At 36.2% G+C, this 19,319-nt stretch overlaps 1 protein-coding gene across 1 annotated transcript; it reads left to right on the top strand.

Annotated features, from left to right (window-relative positions):
- The first annotated feature begins 134 nt into the window (after positions 1-134).
- On the top strand, positions 135-18,020 carry LOC140441252 (uncharacterized). The gene is made up of 2 exons (XM_072531851.1): positions 135-486; positions 16,041-18,020. The coding sequence occupies exons 1-2, from the start codon at positions 258-260 to the stop codon at positions 16,937-16,939; spliced, it is 1,128 nt and encodes a 375-aa protein (XP_072387952.1). The 5' UTR covers positions 135-257; the 3' UTR covers positions 16,940-18,020.
- Positions 18,021-19,319: the final 1,299 nt, after the last annotated feature.

The following is a 19,319-nucleotide window of genomic DNA, read 5'->3' as shown; positions in this document are numbered from 1 at the left end:
ACTCCTTTCCCACTTCCCCCTAACTACATATTTCATTATGAAATTTTCATGATAGTTTTAAGCCGACGGCAACGGCACCACGCTGTGAGTTTATGCAGCCACCCTCTTAAACCGTAACCAAATCGCCCATTTGAAGCTCTTCTATAAGCGTCTATATTCTTTGATACATCATAATCATAGGTTATGTTCATTTTTATTGTGATTTTGCTCTTTGACTGTAAAATTATTGTTGGATACATAAAATCAAGTGTAATCAAATGGAAGTAAAACAAGAAATTAGCGAGGAAACGTCTAAAATAAAAATAGAGTATAATGAATTGGATGATATTCTTCTGGATGGCTTTAAATGTGAAATTCAGGAAGAATCCAATAGGCAAAGTACACATGACACATATGATAATTTAGACTTAAAGAAATGTCCCATAAGTACTGAAATAGAACAACATGAAATTAACCCATTTGAAGAAAACCAAAAAACTGAAAAAGGTTGGTAACAATATATTTAAGTCCCCCATATTAGTTTAGAAATGTAAATCGGAATAACTTTTTTACCAGCTAATATAATTTTGATCTTAAATACAATTTAAAGGCATATAAGAGACAATTACAAATTAAGTAGTTATTTACCAACTTATCTGACCTATGCACTTTAAAAATCTGTCAGATAACTGTATAAAAACCTATTTTAACTGTTTAAAATAGTTACTGTTTTTTGACAGAAATATTAAAACACAGCTTTAAAACTATTTTAATAAAGTAGGATTAACAGTACTGAAAAGTACCATTGGTAAATATAGTATAAATTTATTGGAGATATTGTATTATGGTCAGAAATGACACTTCATTTTCTTCATATTTAAATTCTTTGTTGTTAACGGTGTGATGATGATTATCCAATAGCTGTTGCTCCTCATCTTGAAGACTTCCAGAAATTTGTGGATTGGTTTGATAGGTAGGTTGGGACAACTGAATGTCATATTCTTCGTAATCTGGTTAAGTATCAGTATCCATACTATTATCTATGATAAATTCATCAAAATTTTCATTTTCAATAATATCTAGCAGTTCACTATCAGTAAGTGGCTTTTTCATATTATATTCCTTCATATACCAAGAAAAAATAAAGTAATATAGGTATAGCTGCCAGATATATATATATATATATATATATATATATATATATATATATATATATATATATATATATATGTATATATATATATATATATATATATATATATATATATATATATATATATATATATATATATATATATATATATATATATGTATATATATATATATATATATATATATATATATATATATATATATATATATATTCACTTATAATTTTTATATTAATTACCTAAGGTACTTTTAAGTACCAGCTACATATCTCGATATATTAAAATTTCCTAATAAAATTTTAAATAAATTTCTAGATCCTATTAAGCTTACCTCATAATTAATAATAGTAACTCAAATAAAATATATTGAATGAGCTGATTTGGTAAGAAAGATAATTGGAAACTTTCTGACGAACACATAGACCTTAGTAGTACTTTACACAGACTGATTGTAACTGGTAAATATTGTTGAAAACAATAAATAAATAATAAATATTATTGTTGAAAACTCGTTGGCAGTAAGTTCCGTTCACATTTATTCCACAAAAAGCAAAACCCTTTATTATTATAAAGTGTAAAATTATGTACTGCCAATTTCATTTTGTAATACATGGATGAAACATTTGATTTAGGTGACAATAATACAGACTGCAAGTCCATAGAAAATACTGTGTGTTTAGATTTAGTGTCTTTGTCTAATTCATCTCTAGCTTCTCTTTTTAAGGTCATATGCAAATCAAATTGATCTTGTTCAATGTTTTTACTTTCGTATCCAATGCAGACATCACAGCGATCTTTTTTAGGAGAATATAATGATAAATTTTACAAGCAAGCAAGCAATTTGATTAAACCCAGCCTATGAGACATGTTCACCCCTAAGAATTACGTTCGGGTGTAGCAATTCATTGGAGCGAGGTGTGTTAACTCGTGTAAATACAGGAGTCACCCCACCGCGCTCCAATGCTCTAGACCATCCCTTTCCCCCCTATAGCACTCTGATGCGCGATAGGGGCACAACTATCAGCCAAATGCTCTTCATGTGGAGGTCCTGGGTAATAGAACCCCAACATGGTTTCCTAACCGAATGCAAAAAACTCAGGACAGCGCATCTCCGCTATATTCCTGTTATCTTACTGTGGCTTATCCGCGAACTAAAATTGCTTACTTGGGCCTCAAGTCTCCGCTCTGAGTCCCGGCTCAGTTCGGCGACTTGGTGCTCAAGGGGTTGGGCCCTACGTGCCCGGGTTTTGGGGTTTTTGTTAATTTTTTTGGTGGCCGAAGCCGGTTTTTGTTAGTATTTTTTGATTTTTTTGGTGGCCGAGGCCGGTTTTTTGTGTTTTTTGTGGTTTTTTTTTTGTAGGTGACCTGTGGACAAAAATCATAATTAGTATATAGTCTACATCATAATAAAGAAAATATATAAATATACGATACCACAATATAGACTGTATCCTTTTGTGAGCAGCTGGGCCCACTGTGTACGAGGCGATATGCGATATTCTGGGTGATTTGAGCTACGAACTATCTTCCTTGTGTGAGTGTTTATGATTTTGGAGTTTCTTTTCACTCTGGGGTTTTGTATGGTTACGTTTCCCTTTGGGGGGGTTTTTTATTTCTCTCTCTGGTTTTCTTTTAGTCGACTATCTGTTGTTTAGGTCTTTTGTGCTTCCATCTGTGGAAAGCGTCATACCTCATTATCTCTCGTAGAATGTGACTGGGGTGGTTCTCTAATTCTGCGAACTTTATCCTGGCCTTTTCTTTCATTGTGTCAGTCACTCTGATTTGCTGTAATTCTCTGAAAAGGAATCTTTCAGCTACGTATCTTGGTACGTTTACCGCTTCTCTTAGGCTTTTGTTGTGTTGTGCCTGTATTTTCTTTTTGGTCGTGTTGCATATATGTCCCCATGCAAGTGACGCGTAGGTCAGTATAGGAAGGACTATACTGTTTATTAATCTTATTTTGGTTTTGATGCGAAGTTTGCTTTTCCTTCCTGCTAGGCCTCTTATTGCGGCTCTTGCCATATTTGCTTTTTGTATTGTGGCTTCTACATGTTTGTTAAAAGTTAATCCTTTATCCATTATTACACCGAGGTATTTTGCTTCGTTTTTCCACTCGATGGGATTGTCTTGCACAGTTACCTGTTCTTCCGGTTGTTCTCGCCTCTTTTTAAAAGGTACGGCTTGCGTCTTGTCTGAGTTTATTGCAATTTTCCACTTTAGACTCCATTCTTCTATGTCGTCTAATGCTGTCTGTAGGTTTGTGACTGCTATGTCTACATTTCTGTGTTTGGCGGCTATCGCTGTGTCGTCGGCATAGAGACTTAATAGTGTACCTGGTGTTCTAGGTATGTCTGCTGTGTATATCGTGTACAGCAGAGGTGACAGTACCGCTCCCTGTGGTACTCCGGCCTCCGGGTTCCCGAGTTCGGACAGGACTTGTCCTATCCGGACTCTGAAACTACGGTTGCCCAAGTACGAGGAGATTAGTCTTGTCATTGCTCCGCTGTACCCGTATCCTCTCATTTTGTATAGTAGTCCCTTATGCCAGACTCTGTCGAATGCTTTGCTTACATCCAGGAATGCAGCTCCTGTGTATTGTCTATCGTTGAATCCAGCTGCTATGTACTCTGTTAGTCTGAGTACTTGTAGCTCGCTGGAGTGTTCTGATCTGAAGCTGAATTGGGCTTCAGGTATGATGTTCAGTCTGTCTGTTTCAGCTTGGAGTCTGCTGAGTATCACTCTTTCCACTATTTTGCTGATTGCTGGTAGTAAGCTTATTGGCCTGTAGTTTTGTGGGAATGTGCTGTTTTTTCCGGGCTTTGGTAGCATTATGACATGGGCCTCTTTCCATCTATTTGGGAATTTTTTAAACCTTAGCATTGCGTTTATGATGTTTGTTAGGTATACGATGGCTTTCGCTGGTAAGTATTTTAGAGCTCTATTCGTGATCTGGTCTGGACCGGGAGCCTTTTTTGGTGAGCTGTTCTTGATTAGCTCGTTTATCTCCTCCGGTGATGTTGGAGGGATAATTTCGTTTGGGTTTTCCGGTCTTTCTCTTTGTCTTTCGACTTCTTCTATAAAGTCGATGTCTTCGTCTGGGTGGTAATTTAATGTACACTCTCTCTCGAGAGTACTCCTCATTACCTCTGCTTTTTCCTCTGTACTGTATACTATGCCATTTTCTCCGTGTAATGGGGGAATTGGTTTTCTGTCACTTCTTAGGATTTTTTGCAGTTTCCAAATATTTTGCATATTTGGGCCTTGTTCTTCCATGTCCCTTATGTGGTTTTCCCAGTTTTCACTACGGTGTTGCTGTAGTGCTGTTTTGACCTCTCTATTTAGTCGATTTGCTCTATTTTTGTCTGCCTGGTTTCTTGTTCTTCTTGCTATCTGTTTAGCTCTGTTCTTTTCCCTTATCAAGTCTTTTATTACTTGTGGTATATCCTTGAATCTGCCCGTTTGCATTTCTACTTCCTGTTCAGTAGTGCTATTCCTGATTGCTTGTTGAATGATGTTTTCCAACTCTAGGACCCTGTCTTCTATTTCTCGTGGATTTTCTATAACTGGGACAGTGTTTATTCCAGTGCTCACGAGTCTCTTGAAGTTTGTCCACTTTGTTTTCTTTTTAATCCTTTTGATTGTACTTTCTTCTTCCCACGTTCCTAGTTCTAATAGGATGGGGTTGTGGTCGGTTGTACCTTCGTTTAATGTTAGAATTTCTGTTTGTAGTCCTAGGTTTTTAGCAACTACTATGTCTATATGTGTTGGAAGTGCGTTTCCTGGGTAATGTGTTGGGTCTGTGGGGCCCATTGCCATAACGTCTTCGTTGTTTTCTATATATGTGTTTAGTAGTCTTCCATTTCTGTTCGTAGCTCTGTCATTCCAGTTAGGGGATCTTGCGTTTAGGTCTCCTATTATAATTGAGGGTTCGTCGTTTAGGAACGTGTTTAGATCATCGTCGATCAGCAAATCTTGCGGTCTTACATAGGCGGAGGTAATTCTGACTTCTCCTTGCCTCATTTCTAATCTTATTGATGTTGCTTGCATGTTTACTAGTTGTGGTGTTGGTAATCTAGTATGTTTTATGCCTTTTTTCACGAGTATTGCTGTGCCGCCTGCTCTCGCTGTGTTATCGTTCCTGTATACGTCGTATCCTGGGAATTTGATATTAACGTTGTTCGTAAGTTTGGTTTCTTGAATGGCTACGACGTCCATTTCATATCTATTGACCAGTTCGTCCAGAATATTCTGGTTGGTCCTTAAACCTCCTGGATTCCAGGAGCCTATCCTCAAGTATCCCCTATTTGTTTGCACTAGTTCAGTGCCAACTTGAAGTCCGCTATCGCCTCGTTTACGACCCTAGTAAGTAATTCCTTTACGGAATTTACTAGGCCGTCCTGGTGTTGTCTGGAGATGAGGATGGTCTTTTCATGCTCCTGAGGTTTCGCTGCCTGGGCGTAAGATATCCCTGTAGCTGCGGTTTGCGGCCTGCTTTGGTTGACTGGCCTTTGTCGTTGGGGTTGTTGTTGTCTGCCCCAGGTTGGACATCTGGGACATCCTCTGAAGTTGGCCGGGTGTTGGCCTTTGCAGTTGGCACATTTTGCCTTCTGCTCTTTTGGCATCGTGCAGCTCCTCGTCTCATGTTCCTCGCCACACTTTACACATCGAGGTGCTTTGAAGCACGCTCTCTGCGCATGGTGGTATCCTTGACAATTGAAACATTGTGTGGGCCCTGTTGCTTTTCTAAGGTCTTCAATTCTAACTTTCATGTGCATCAGGTTAGTGATGTTTCTCAACGTCCTCTCTTTCCACCGTCATGACGGGTAGGCTTCTTTTGTCTGTCTTCCTTGAAATCATGTTTTTGACCGACAATACATTGATATTGTGGTCTTCCAGTATCTCGTCGTGTATGCCCTTTGAGCATGTTGAAGCGGGTAGCCCTCTTTAAACCATCCTTGGTTTTATGTCTTCTTCCAGTGGAAATGCTATCCACTGGATTTTCGTGTCTTCATTGAATTTTTCAATGAACTTTACCATCTTTCGGTAATCCTCTGGGCTTTTGGCTTGTATGAGTGTTTCTCGGCCGCTTCTTGATAATTTATTGTTGGTGATCACCTGCTCTTTTTGAGCGATGTTTAATATGGCCCCTGTGTAATTGACACTCTGTAATTTAATTACAGGTGGCTTTGGTACCCAAGTTTTCTTGGGTACTTCTTCTATGTCCATCTGGGTTGGGGTTGGAGAACGCCGTTCGACCTGCGCTTCACTAACCTGAGCCTCTTCTGTGGGTTTGGTGGGGGTGAGTGGGGGAAAGTCCTCTTTTTTCTTTGGTTTTGATGCCTCTTTGGGCTTTTCCTCATTTTGTTTTTTGTTTTTTGGTTCCTTAGGGATTGTTCCCGTGGCTTTCCTTTTGGTTGTGGCCTGGTTTTCCAGGTTTTCTTCTTTTTTCTTCTGCACCTGTTTTTCCAGGGTTGCCTCATTTGATTTGCCCTCGAGTTGGTCAAATTTCTTGTCCATGTGGTCGATTATGGACTTCTGTGAGTTTACAATAATGTCTTGCAACTCTTCGATCTTCTTTTTGAGGGCTGCGTTTTCTGTCTCCTTTTCTTGTAACAGTTTCCTTACTGTTTGCAGTTCAGACTTTTCGTCCTCGCTGCTCTTCTTCCTGGTCCTCTTCATTGCTGCTTTCGGCGTGTCATCATCCGTCGTTTCTTCTGTGATGCGGTTTCCCTCCGCACGGACTTTTGTCCTCCTTTTCCTGTTTTTGGGACGTTTGAAGTCCCCAACGGCATGTTCTTCCCATTCGTCTACTGGAAGGTCTTTAAACACTTCGTAGTTTGTTGTCGTCTCCTGTCCGTCGGATGCGTCGAGTGTCAGCGCGTTGTAGATGTTACCGTGGAGTTTCCTCTCACGGCAACCATCGGGGCTGGATGGGTTTGCCTTACGGTTTGGCGGAGATCGAGATCGTGATCGATCCATATTTGGGGGAGGGGACTAATCAAATAATTTTGACGAAGGCTTTTTTGTCCTCCGTCTGGCCCGTTGCCAGCACGGATTCTGGGTGCCACCCAGTGACCTCTTACGCGGTAGTTCACGCTTTAGGCAGAACTAAAGCGGGGATCCTCTTGAGTTTCTCAATTCTCTGACCCTGGGGCCGTGTCTGCCAGATATAGAGTTCTAGACAACTATATCCCACAGGGTCATCCCAACGGAGGCACAGAGAATATCCCGACGGGCAAGCCCGTATGCTTTTTCACTTTCCTACGCCTCAATTTTGGCCTCCGTGAAGATCTGATTTAAAAAAACAAATCTCCCCGGCTAACCTAGTTGTGACGTAGGATTGTGCCTCTCTTTTTCAGGCCTAGGCGCTGTTAACGCCAAGTCTCCGCTACCGTGCTTACATTCACGGCACGAACTGATAAGTTCGGCTCGGACTTGGTCGCTGCAGCTCCTCGGCGGTGTCGCTCTTCGCTCTTCGGCACGTCTGCACTGTTCGACTACTGGAGTCGAACTAGTCTGATAAATTTTGCTCATCAAACATTTTTGAGAACGTTGCATATGATAGAACAGATGCATTGTTCTCTTTGCAACTATCCTCATAAAATTTATATAACTGCGATTTAGATTCCCATACTGATTCCAAGTACAATTTAGATGAACTGGCACGGCAGTAATGAGATTCTAATTTAAAAAGGTTATCAAACAATTGCCCAAGAAATTTCTTTTGATTTTCATACGGATCCCTTTTGGTACTACTCGCATTTAAATTAATACTAAGTGGGATATTATTATCTTAGTTTGCCCAACCTTTAATAACCCATTTTCCTACTGCCAGAGTATTGAGAAACATTTTTTTACAAACACGTACTCTTCCGTTCTCTGTTTTAAAGCAAAATTCGGTGGAAAATTGTCTTCTAGATGTTTCTTCAACGCCTCTCCTTCTTTTTATGGAAATAACGTCTAATGAGCTCTTTACTTTACTAAGTACTTAAATAATGACTGAGACAAAGAATGTTTCAAGGTTTATAGATAATGATATGTCTGATTTCAAAACTTCTGTAGTTTTAAGTTTTGCGGGCTCTACTGGCCTTAGACAATTTAACAATGTTGTTAATCATTTAGGTAGACTGCTAGATTTGGTCTTATCGCATTTCAGTTGTGAATTGAAGCATGATGACTCACCTTTGGTCTATGAAGACTCTCATCACCCAGCTCTTCTAATAACATTTACGGATATATTTGTAAAATAGCCTAAATTTAGGTATGGTTTGGAGCAATTAACTTACAACTTTAAAAAGGCAAATTTTCCTGCTTTATATCGAGAACTGTATGAAACGGATTGGAATTCTCTGGATACTTCTAATGACGTTAGTGAAACTTTAAATAACTTTTATGATAAGATTTTTTCTGTGTTTAATAAGTATATTCCAGTTTATAAAAACTTTAGCATAAATACCCACCCTGGTTCGATGCTGATATCATTCACAACATCAAATTAAAAGCAAAGTTTAGAAAAAAAGTAAAAACGATTCAAAAATCATTGTGATTTGCTTGAGTTTCAATGGTTAAGACACCTTGTCAAATCAAAAATCAGTTTGGCATACAATGTATATGTCGAGAATATCCAAATTGCTTTATCCATCAACCCCAAGAAGTTTTGGTCATACGTAAATTCGAAAAATAATAGTTCAAGAATTCCTGGTGTGATGAAATATAATGGCATTACTACCTCCGACCCACAAATTATTGTGAATGTGTTTGCAGAATTTTTCTAGAGTGTTTTTCTGTCATCAGATATTAATTTCAAGGCTAACTCTTCCTCAGTTAATGCAGATTACCTAAATTTTTATCCTATTTTAGAGTCTGAGATAATTTTGGCTAGTAGAAATTGAAAGACAAAATGACGTGTGGACCTGATAATATTCCATCCTTTTCGGTTAAGGATTGCATAGGTGTCTTAACTGTGCCACTATTATAAATTTTTAATTTATGTCTTCTTAACAAGGAATATCCGAGTCTCTGGAAGGAGTCAAAAGTGTGCCCAATATTCAAAAAAACTGGTGAAAAGGGTCAGGTAGAAAACTACAGACCAATTTCCATTATTTGCAATCTATCGAAAGTTTTTTAAATTGTTTTGTGCAATCGTATTTACTCACGCACTCGTAATCAGTTGTCTCAATATCAACATGGTTTTGTCTCCAATCGGTCTACTGTGACAAACTTATTAATGGTCACACAATATATCTCAGCGGCCCTAGATAATAGAAGTCAAGTTGACGTCATATATACTGACTTTACGAAGGCGTTCGACAGAATTCACCACGCTGTATTACTTTCTAAATTGTGTCTCTTTGGTCTTTCTGAGGATACCGTGACTTTTATGAGGTCTTACTTGTCAAATAGAACGCAGTTTGTTGCTTATAATAGTTACAAATTGGAAAAGTACCTATCTTCTTGAGGGGTTCTACAAGGTTCTAAGCTAGGTCCATTATTGTTCTTGTTATTTATTAACGATCTGTGTGAATCAATTTCTGCACCATGTTTATGTTATGCCGATGATTTAAAGATTTATTCATTGATAAGCGACCTTAATGATTGTCATTATCTGCAGAGTGAACTGAATCGTGTACATAAATGGTGTAATGCAAATCATTTGAATCTTAATGCCAATAAATGCAAAGTAGTTAATTATTCTAGGAAACAGTCTAATATATACCATCCTTATATTATCGACGGCAATGAACTTGAACGTTTGAATAAAATTAAAGACCTTGGAGTTACATTTGAGTATAAACTCACCTTGGTTGAACATGTTAATTTAAAGCTTAAAGAAGCAATTAAATCTTATGGATTCATAATTAGAAATAGTCGAAATCTCACTAATACTAAGGCAATTACTTTATTACACTTGTAGGCTGTAAACTGGAATATGCCTCTGTCATTTGGCCACCTTTTTATGATGTACATATCCAAATTATAGATCAGGTGCAGCGTAAATTTTTAAAATTTTTGTCTTTCAAAATTAACGGCATATATCCCAAGAGGGGCATCAGCAATAGTGAGTTGTGTAGCGGTTTGGACGTAGTATCATTAGAATCTAGACGAATGAATGCCTCCCTAATATTCCTGTACAAGTTACTACATAATCTCATTGACTGCCCTGATATTCTTCGACAAATAAATTTTAACGTTCCATCTTATCCAGTGAGAAATTCGATTACGTTCAGAAATACACAAGCTAGAACTAATCTTATGTTAAATTCTCCTCTATTTCTCATGTGCAACTATTACAGTCCCTGGCCAAATTATTAGACGCACTATAAGATTTTATAAAAAATCTTAATTATGAGCTGATACTAAATAGGTTTTTTCTTTATACCAGAAAGAATGTTTGTTATTTGGTTGTCCATTTAATTGTCTATATTTTATTACCAATAAAACATCATTATTAATGAATAAATATGTATTTATTGACTCTTGAAAGAAAACAGAAATAATGACAATTAAGTGTTAATATTTTGTTGAGCCACCTTTAGCCGCTATTAGAGCTTTAATTCTGCGCGGCATACTATCAATGCAAGCCTGTAATATCTCTTGCATTTGAGGATGATGATTCGACACGTAAATGATTCTTTCTAAGAGCTGCGTTTTATTTATAATCATGTCTTTAGCCACTTCTCTTTTCATCAACTCCCAAACGTTTTCTATGGGGTTCATATCGGGGCTATTACCCGGCCAATCCAACAAAGAGATATTTTGTTCTGCCAAAAAAGCTTTACTTTTTTTTGCCATACCGTGCTGTATGACAGGGAGCTCCATCTTGCATAAAAATGAATGGTTCCTTATTTGGAAACCAGTCTTGGAGCTGCGGAATCAACCGCCTTTTCAAGACATGTTTGTACTGGTCTTGCCGCTTCATTCCTTTTACCACGTACAGACGTCCAGTACCCTTGCCGCTAATGATTGACCAAATCATCACTTTTGTAGGGTGCTTCACAGTCTGAACAACACAGTCAGAATGAAACTTTTCTCCATGACGACGACGCACAAACTGAGCTTTGTTTTGCAAAATTTCAAATGTGCTTTTATCACTGAAGCAGACCTTTCAATTAAAAAAAAATGTGCTGGTCTTTATGTTGGTTAAATGTTTAAATGCGTTATTTGTGAAAGAAATATGAAATATTATGCAAGAAATTATGAACTTACCGACCTCCAGAAGTCCACATCTTTATCACGCAACTGTTTGGACCAATTCAGAAACTTTGCGATTTTATCAATTTTGTGGTAGCAAATCTATTTTCCAGGCAAATTTTCTTTACAGATCTTTCTGACCTTGAAGTGAAAATAGGCTTTCTGACGCATTTTTTCTTTCGTTTTGGGCTCAATTCTCAATCTTCTTCTTTATGCGTCGAACACTAGCTTCAGAAACCTTTAACCTTCGTGATATTTCGCGGTTTGAAAATATTTGAGTATTCACTAGGGCTTTTATCTCAGCTTTTTTACGTGGTGAAAGATCGCGTTTTTTACCCATGATGAAAGCGTACAAACAGATTATTTAAAATCTGCACACGAAATAAACAAATAACTGCGTAATATAAAACTGTTTAATAAACAAACACGGCACATAAAGTCACAGAGACACTTTCGCAACTGAAGCACCTGCGAACGCGATGGGAGCAGGTTTAGACTTGTTTACGTTCCGGCAAGAATTGATTAAGACAATGTTGCCATTTATGACAAATACAAAATATATAATAAATTTCCTGAATAAAAATCCATTTCATGTATGTTTGTATGTGAAAGAACTGCATATATAAACTCGAATAAAACATCAAATTATTAAAAAACAGGAGTGCGTCTAATAATTTGGCCAGGGACTGTATAATTCCTTAAGTGCTTACTGCGATATATTTCACTGCAGTTTAAAGCAGCTTACTAGGATGGCTGAGATCTACCTAGGTGATTGAGTAGTTTCTTTATGTTAAGGTAAAATACTCGAAAAATGTGTTATTTAATTATTACCTATGAATTATTAATATTTCATTTAACTTGAGTATTGTATTTTGTCCTATAAATGAATTCTGTTGGACAATAAACGCTATTATTATCCAGATTTAGCCATACTGCTCACACTCCCTCTGAGGGGAAAATTCACTCATCCCAGATACCTACGGTATCAAAAGGATTGAGCTCTGGTGGGACTCTTTCCATGTTATCGAGCCCTAGGTGACTTGGTATGTTGGAGTATCTCCCAAAAATGTTCGTACACATCTGGACGTCGCGAGGAGTACAGCTATTATTATTATTAATATTATTATTTACAAATATTCTTTTCTCTTTCCAAGTAAGTTCCCAAAATCTTCTAAATAGTGTTTCACGCTGCAGCTCCGTTAAAAATCCGCAATTTATCTTACTGTTTCCTTTACTCAGTTTACAATTACATCTATTTTTAATTACTTTTGGTTGTTTTTTAATATCATAGTGCCATTTATTTTTAATCCGTTTTCTACCAAAATAACTTTTTCCGGTTCGGTTTCTCTTTTTCTTCGATTAATATGATCACTCCAATTCTGTTCATTCACTTGACATCTTTTTACTCTTTTTCTCTTATTGATTACATTTTTGCCCTCAACTTCCGTTTCCAAATCTGACTGTCTATTATCAGATTCGGTTAATTTATTTTCGTTTTCTATAATTTCTTGCTCACTTCTGCTTTCCTTGATATTTACCGGAACATCCGTAACTCTGGTCAAATCTTGTATTATCTCTGGTTGGAGAGGGTAACTTTATTACCAAACTTTCCACACTTAAGAGAGGCGTAGTTGAACACCTAGTTGCTTCAAAATATTTATTAAAGACCACTGAAGCAATAAAAGACTTAAGACGTATTTTTCCTTCGATTTATTTGTAGTGAATTTAAGGACTGATTCTACATTGATAATATGTAGGTATATATACATAGGTATCTGGATAATACTAAAAAGAGTTATACAAATATCATTAGTTTTACAGTGCTAGGAGGCAGTAACAGAGATACATAGAATTGAGAGAAACAAACTGGTATACGTTTTAACACAAAACACCGATTCCCGTGCGATTCACGCACTTTTCGACAACACACCCGCTCCTTACTTGCCGAGAGACAAATTCGCACTTTCCTTGTCCTTAGTCCTATAACGCGGGGTGGAGAGAGGTTTTGAGGGAGAGGGTCGCAAACACATTAACCAGAGAGGTGACGATCTGAGCGCACAAGTTGATAAAATAACTAAATACCTAAATATGATTACAATATTATAAGCAGGTTGTTTTTACAACAATCTCGTCATTACCTGGTAATTCTTCGTTTAACGGAATGAATACTATTGAAATATTTTCCAAATTACACAAAGTAAGTGAATTATCTGGTAAATCTGCGTTTAGTGCCAACTGTAAACATTGCATTCGTCTTGAATTGGACTTCATTGTTCACACCTAAAAAAAGGCCTTAGAGTCTTGTGTTTCATAATAATTTATCTATTTAAAAAATAAGTCCAAATGTTTTATTAATTTTATTTTTTCTGGGATATTATATACATTCATAACTTCTGTTATGAGTAGCCAAATAAATTTGGCGACTTAATAGAAAACTAAACATCCAATACTTCTTCTTCTTCTTATCCTTCTGTCGTCCATGTTTGGACATAGGCCTCTCCCAACTCCTTCCATCGGTCTCTATCCTGAGCAACATATTTCCAATTTCTTCCGGCTATTCTTTTAATATCATCAACCCATCTCATCTGTGGTCTTCCTTTTGGTCGTTTACTTTCGTAAGGTCTCCCAGGTTGTATTGTAGTATTCCAAAGTTGGTCTTTTTGTCTAGCAGTGTGGCCCGCGAAGCTCCATTTAATTTTGGCAATTTTTGTTGCTATGTCCTCGACTTTTGTTTTGGATCTTACCCAGTCGTGTTTTTTTTATCTGACAATCGTATACCTAACATTTCTCTTTTCATTGTTCTTTCTGTTGTGGCTAGTTTATTCATGTTTGTCTTGGTTAGGGTCCAGGTTTGACATCCATATGTCATGATAGGAAGGATGCATTGGTTGAACACTTTGCTCCTCAAGTATTGGGGTATTTTGCGGTTCTTAAGTATCCAACTAAGTTTTCCAAATCCTGCCCATGCTAGTCTTGCTCTTCTAGTAATTTCAGCACTTTGGTTCTCTTTGTCAAGTCTCAGGATTTGGCCTAGGTAGATATATTCCTAGATTTGTTCTATCTCACTGCCATTTATAGTTATACGTCTGGGGTCATCTGTGTTTGTCATTATTTTTGTTTTTTTCATATTCATTTTTAGGCCGACTTATTGGGAGCTGGCTTCTAGTTCCCCCATCATAATTTGCGAGCGAATGTGCTCGCTATAATCACTATGTCGTCAGCGAATCTGAGGTGGTTTAACTTGTTGCCATTAACGTTAATACCAGAGGTCGACCAATTTGTAGTTTTGAAGACGTCTTCTAGGGCTAGGTTGAAAAGTTTTTGCGATATTACGTCTCCTTGTCTCACTCCTCTCTTAATGGAGATGGGATTTGTATTTTCGTCTAGTTGTACTATCATAGTTGCATTTTCATATATATTATGTATTAGTTGCCTATATCTCGAATCTATTCTACAATTATTATTAGCTTGTTCTATGGCCTATACCTCGATACTATCAAACGCCTTTTCATAGTCGACGTAGGCAAGAAATACGGGTAGTTGGTATTTATTTACCTTCTCTATCAATGTTCTCATTGTCAGCAGATGGTCTGATGTACTATATCCTTTACGGAAGCCAGCCTGTTCAACCGGTTGGTAATTGTCCATTTTGTAGGTTAACCGGTTAACATCCAATACATAAAAGAATAAATCTAGAGAAATACATTTTTTTATTCATACATCTTTTTAGATTAAACCTTTACTTTATCTCTGATTCTCTGATTGCTTTCGATATTACGGGAATAATATATTTTGTCAAAATTGAAATAATAATAACAAGATATTCGATTTCCGAAGACTTCGTAAATCCACATATTTATAGCAATATGACTAATACGAATACTACGTATCTCCCATTTTAAAAGATATGATGGTAAAACGGAAATATTTTATAGATACACATATCACTAATATTTGTATATTGTTTAATAAATATTTAATACTACTTACCACCAACTTTTTGTTAAAAATATTTCAAAATAACAGTAAACAACACTTTCAAAACAGTGATAGGTCAGACGTGTGGTATATTCTACGACAAACTAGGGAGTTACGGATTTTTCGTACTAAATTTGGCGGCAAGGGAGATACGGTGTATACGAAGAAGTCGCTATGTACTTATCTGTTAGAAATATGCACTTCCTCCTCTTCTAAACGATGAGTTAGGACTTTTTGAAACAGATGGCAGTAATTCGATGGCGATTTCGTTTTCGTCAAAATCTCGTGTAGCTCCTTTTCAAAGTTGATCCACTCCAAAACATCTTCTTCAACATTGGGACCACAGTTCGGTAGTTGCTGAAGGTCGTGCAATAGAGCTGCATTGCCATCAGGTTCGTTAACAAGAATGTTGTTTGGCTCATCTGCTGATATCTTTGCTTGGTCAATCTTATCTTCTAGATTTGGCCAAAGTTTTTTCCAAGAATTTACAAACGTTGACAGTGGTATTTCGTTGTATGCCTTGGCCTTTCGTTGCCATGTACACAACATCCCTCATATTAACTGACTTACTTCACGTTACTTAAAAGACTCGAAAGATTAGCTTATTGAACCTTGATACATTATTTAATTTTAAGGCGCGAGGTTTGGCGGGTCAGCTAGTTTTAAATAAAACAAAATTGATTCTTGCATTCATTTTCCCTTATACTTAAATATTTATATTGTAGTTGGTTTGTATTTTAGGTTATCTCCACGACAAACATAAAAAGGAAATTATGGAGTCTCTAATTGAAGATTCATCTTACATAGAAAATTATACGAGTCAACACTGTGAAGGAAAAACAGTAAATAAAAATATGAAAGCTGCTACTGGACAAAGATCTTACAAGTGTGAAATTTGTTTTAAGCAGTTTTCTCAAGCATGTTCTTTGAAAACACATTTGAGAGTGCATACTGGAGAAAAACCTTACAAATGTGAAATTTGTTTTAAGCAGTTTTCACAGGCAGGTCATGTGAAAACACATTTGAGAGTGCACACTGGAGAAAAATTTTCCAAGTGTGAAATTTGTTTTAAGCAGTTTTCTCAAGCATGTTCTTTGAAAACACATTTGAGAGTGCACACTGGAGAAAAATCTTACAAGTGTGAAATTTGTTTAAAACGATTTAGTGACGCACGTACTTTGAAAATACATTTGAGAGTGCACACTGGAGAAAAAGCTTACAAGTGTGAAATTTGTTTTAAGCAGTTTTCACAGGCAGGTAATGTGAAAACACATTTGAGAGTGCACACTGGAGAAAAAGCTTACAAGTGTGAAATTTGTTTTAAGCAGTTTTCTCATGCATGTTCTTTGAAAACACATTTGAGAGTGCACACTGGAGAAAAATCTTACAAGTGTGAAATTTGTTTTAAGCAATTTTCTCAGGCACGTTATTTGAAACGGCATTTGAGAGTGCACACTGGTGAAAAATCTTACAAGTGTGAAATTTGTTTTAAGCCATTTTCTCAGGCACGTTATTTGAAACGGCATTTGAGAGTGCACACTGGTGAAAAATCTTACAAGTGTGAAATTTGTTTTAAGCCATTTTCTCAGGCACGTTATTTAAAACGGCATTTGAAAGTGCACACTGGTGAAAAATCTTAAAAGTGTGAAATTTGTTTTAAACGGTTTTCTCAGGCAGGTTCTTTGAAAACTTATTTGAGAGTGCACACTGGAAAAACTCTTACAAGTGTGAAATTTGGTTTAAGCCGTTTTCTCGCAAAAATATTTTGAAAGTGCACAGTAAAGAAAAGTAAATCTGACATTTGTTTTAAGCAGTTTTCTTCCCAATTATTTAACATGAAGGTTCATATGAGGTTATACACTGGAAACATTTCTTTTAAACAATTTGACATAGCTTATAATTTGAAACAACATACAAAAAGGCAAACCTTAAATTATTTTTGTTAATTTCTTAATTCTTGCAGTTCCCAATTTACTTCATTCATATCTTTTGCATATTCAGCAATTGCTAGGAACCTATCTAACTGATCGTAACTAGTAACATCTTACTTCTTAATTTTATTGGCATTCTAGGCATATTTTTACTTCTTTGAAAAGATTCCTCTTCGACTTCATGTCTATTTTTTTCTCTTACTACCGTCATCGTTGGTTACGTCTCTCTACATTTTACTTACCGCCAGTGGGTATTATTCTACACAGTGACTCAACGGAAAAAAGTAAGTTAATTGAATTTATGAAATTCAATTTTGAGATACGTAGAAGGAATACTTCAAACATAAATATGTTAATAAATAACAAACTTATTGATCTAGGATGCTGCATAAATGGGACCTTGGGCTCAGAACAAAAAGTTCAATGTAGAATAGAAGTGACCAGAAACGCATTTCTTAAATGAAACAGTTCTTCACCACCCGAGATTTGATCTAATTAAGTCCTCGCCAACCCACATAGAGACGACATCTAAAGAAGAAGAAATTAGGATGTTTGTGTAGTTAGGTAAATCAAAATTAACTTTTCGTGTTAATGAATCTTTGTGCCAGATGGACCTCAGAACTTTCAATCTAAGATGCGGAGTTGGGTGGGAGGCTATTTTGTAATACTTAATATCATTATATAATGTCAAGTAATGATAGATACATGTATAAACTATTGTATTAATTTAGTTTAGTATTTTATATTGTATTAATTTTTTTTAAATTTTATTTATACATAGAATAATCACAGTAATGTTAGTAATTAAGAATTGAAATTTTTTTTGTTAAATTAACTTAAATGAAAAAATATAATGAATGTTTTGATAAAAACGAAACCAAGTATTTACTTGAAAAATTTGTGTTCATAACACTGCAGTGAATTAAAAAAATTTGATGTTTGTGATTTGAGTTTATTGGGCAAAGTGAAAGGTAAAGGAATACCGATAAAATATTTACCCTAGATTGCTACACTTATTTTCCAAACTAAATCTGCTACATGGGGTACACTGGTACCTCAAATAAAATCGACTTAAAAATATTTCTGTACATTTAAGAACGTATGACAAAAACAATCTTAAGATAACATGCTAAGAGTTTATTTTGTATCCAAAAATATTTTATGCACATGGAACAGCTAACTCTGAATTTTCGGTATCTGCTTCTGGGTCAAAATTTACATCTACCTGTGGTAGCAAGCGGTCTTGTTGGTACTTCTACTGGATTGGGTATTCTTAGTACATTGTAAATAGTTTCGCAAAGTTCACGCCTCATAGTCGAACATTCCAAACGGCTTTCCATTGGAAGTTTCACTAAATCAAGTGCCAGTTTTTTTAGGTAAGCCCTTCTGTTGGCAAAAATTTTCATTCAGGCGCATTAGAACCACGTAAAAATATTATCGAGTTGTATTCCACAATATTGAGCAGGTTATAAAAAAGACATATGGCCAATGACGAGTCTTTCTATTTTTATAGAATATGTGTAACATAGTTGGTCCAAGGTGTCTACTCCTAGTGTCAGGACAAAAAATATTATATTCTGCTACACTGGGGTACACGTATACCCTGGACTTCAAATATCTCAACGATTAAAAATGCACAGCGCCTTACCAATATCACACCTAAAGTGTCGTCACGAAGGATGAAACTACCGAGCACATGAACGCAGCTCCTACTACTGCAGATTGGTGTAAATTTCAAACAAGGTTTGGGTACAAGCGTGCCCCAGGTAGCATTCTAAGGTTAGTAATATATCTGTATGTTCCAGTATCTAAAAAGATGTAAAGAACTATCACTGCGCAACGCATTTGGATGAAATGTTATTCTGTGTTAACCAAATTTTGTTTTAAATGTTTAAATATTCTTGTATAAACCAAGTACAAATATTTAATAAAGCTCCATATGAAAAAATTTATAAATTTTAACTGTTCTAAAAAATTCGCTCATATTTGAGTCGTGAGCAGATGGCTTATCTTCCTTAATTGAGGATTCGATATTTAAGATACGATTTCGGACAAGAAATTCAGTCGCCAAAGCTCGCGATTACACGTT

Source organism: Diabrotica undecimpunctata, chromosome 5, assembly GCF_040954645.1.
Source record: "Diabrotica undecimpunctata isolate CICGRU chromosome 5, icDiaUnde3, whole genome shotgun sequence".
NCBI classification, from domain to species: domain Eukaryota; kingdom Metazoa; phylum Arthropoda; class Insecta; order Coleoptera; family Chrysomelidae; genus Diabrotica; species Diabrotica undecimpunctata.
The sequence above is the reverse complement of the archived record's forward strand: the minus strand, read 5'-3'. Positions and strand labels throughout refer to the sequence as shown.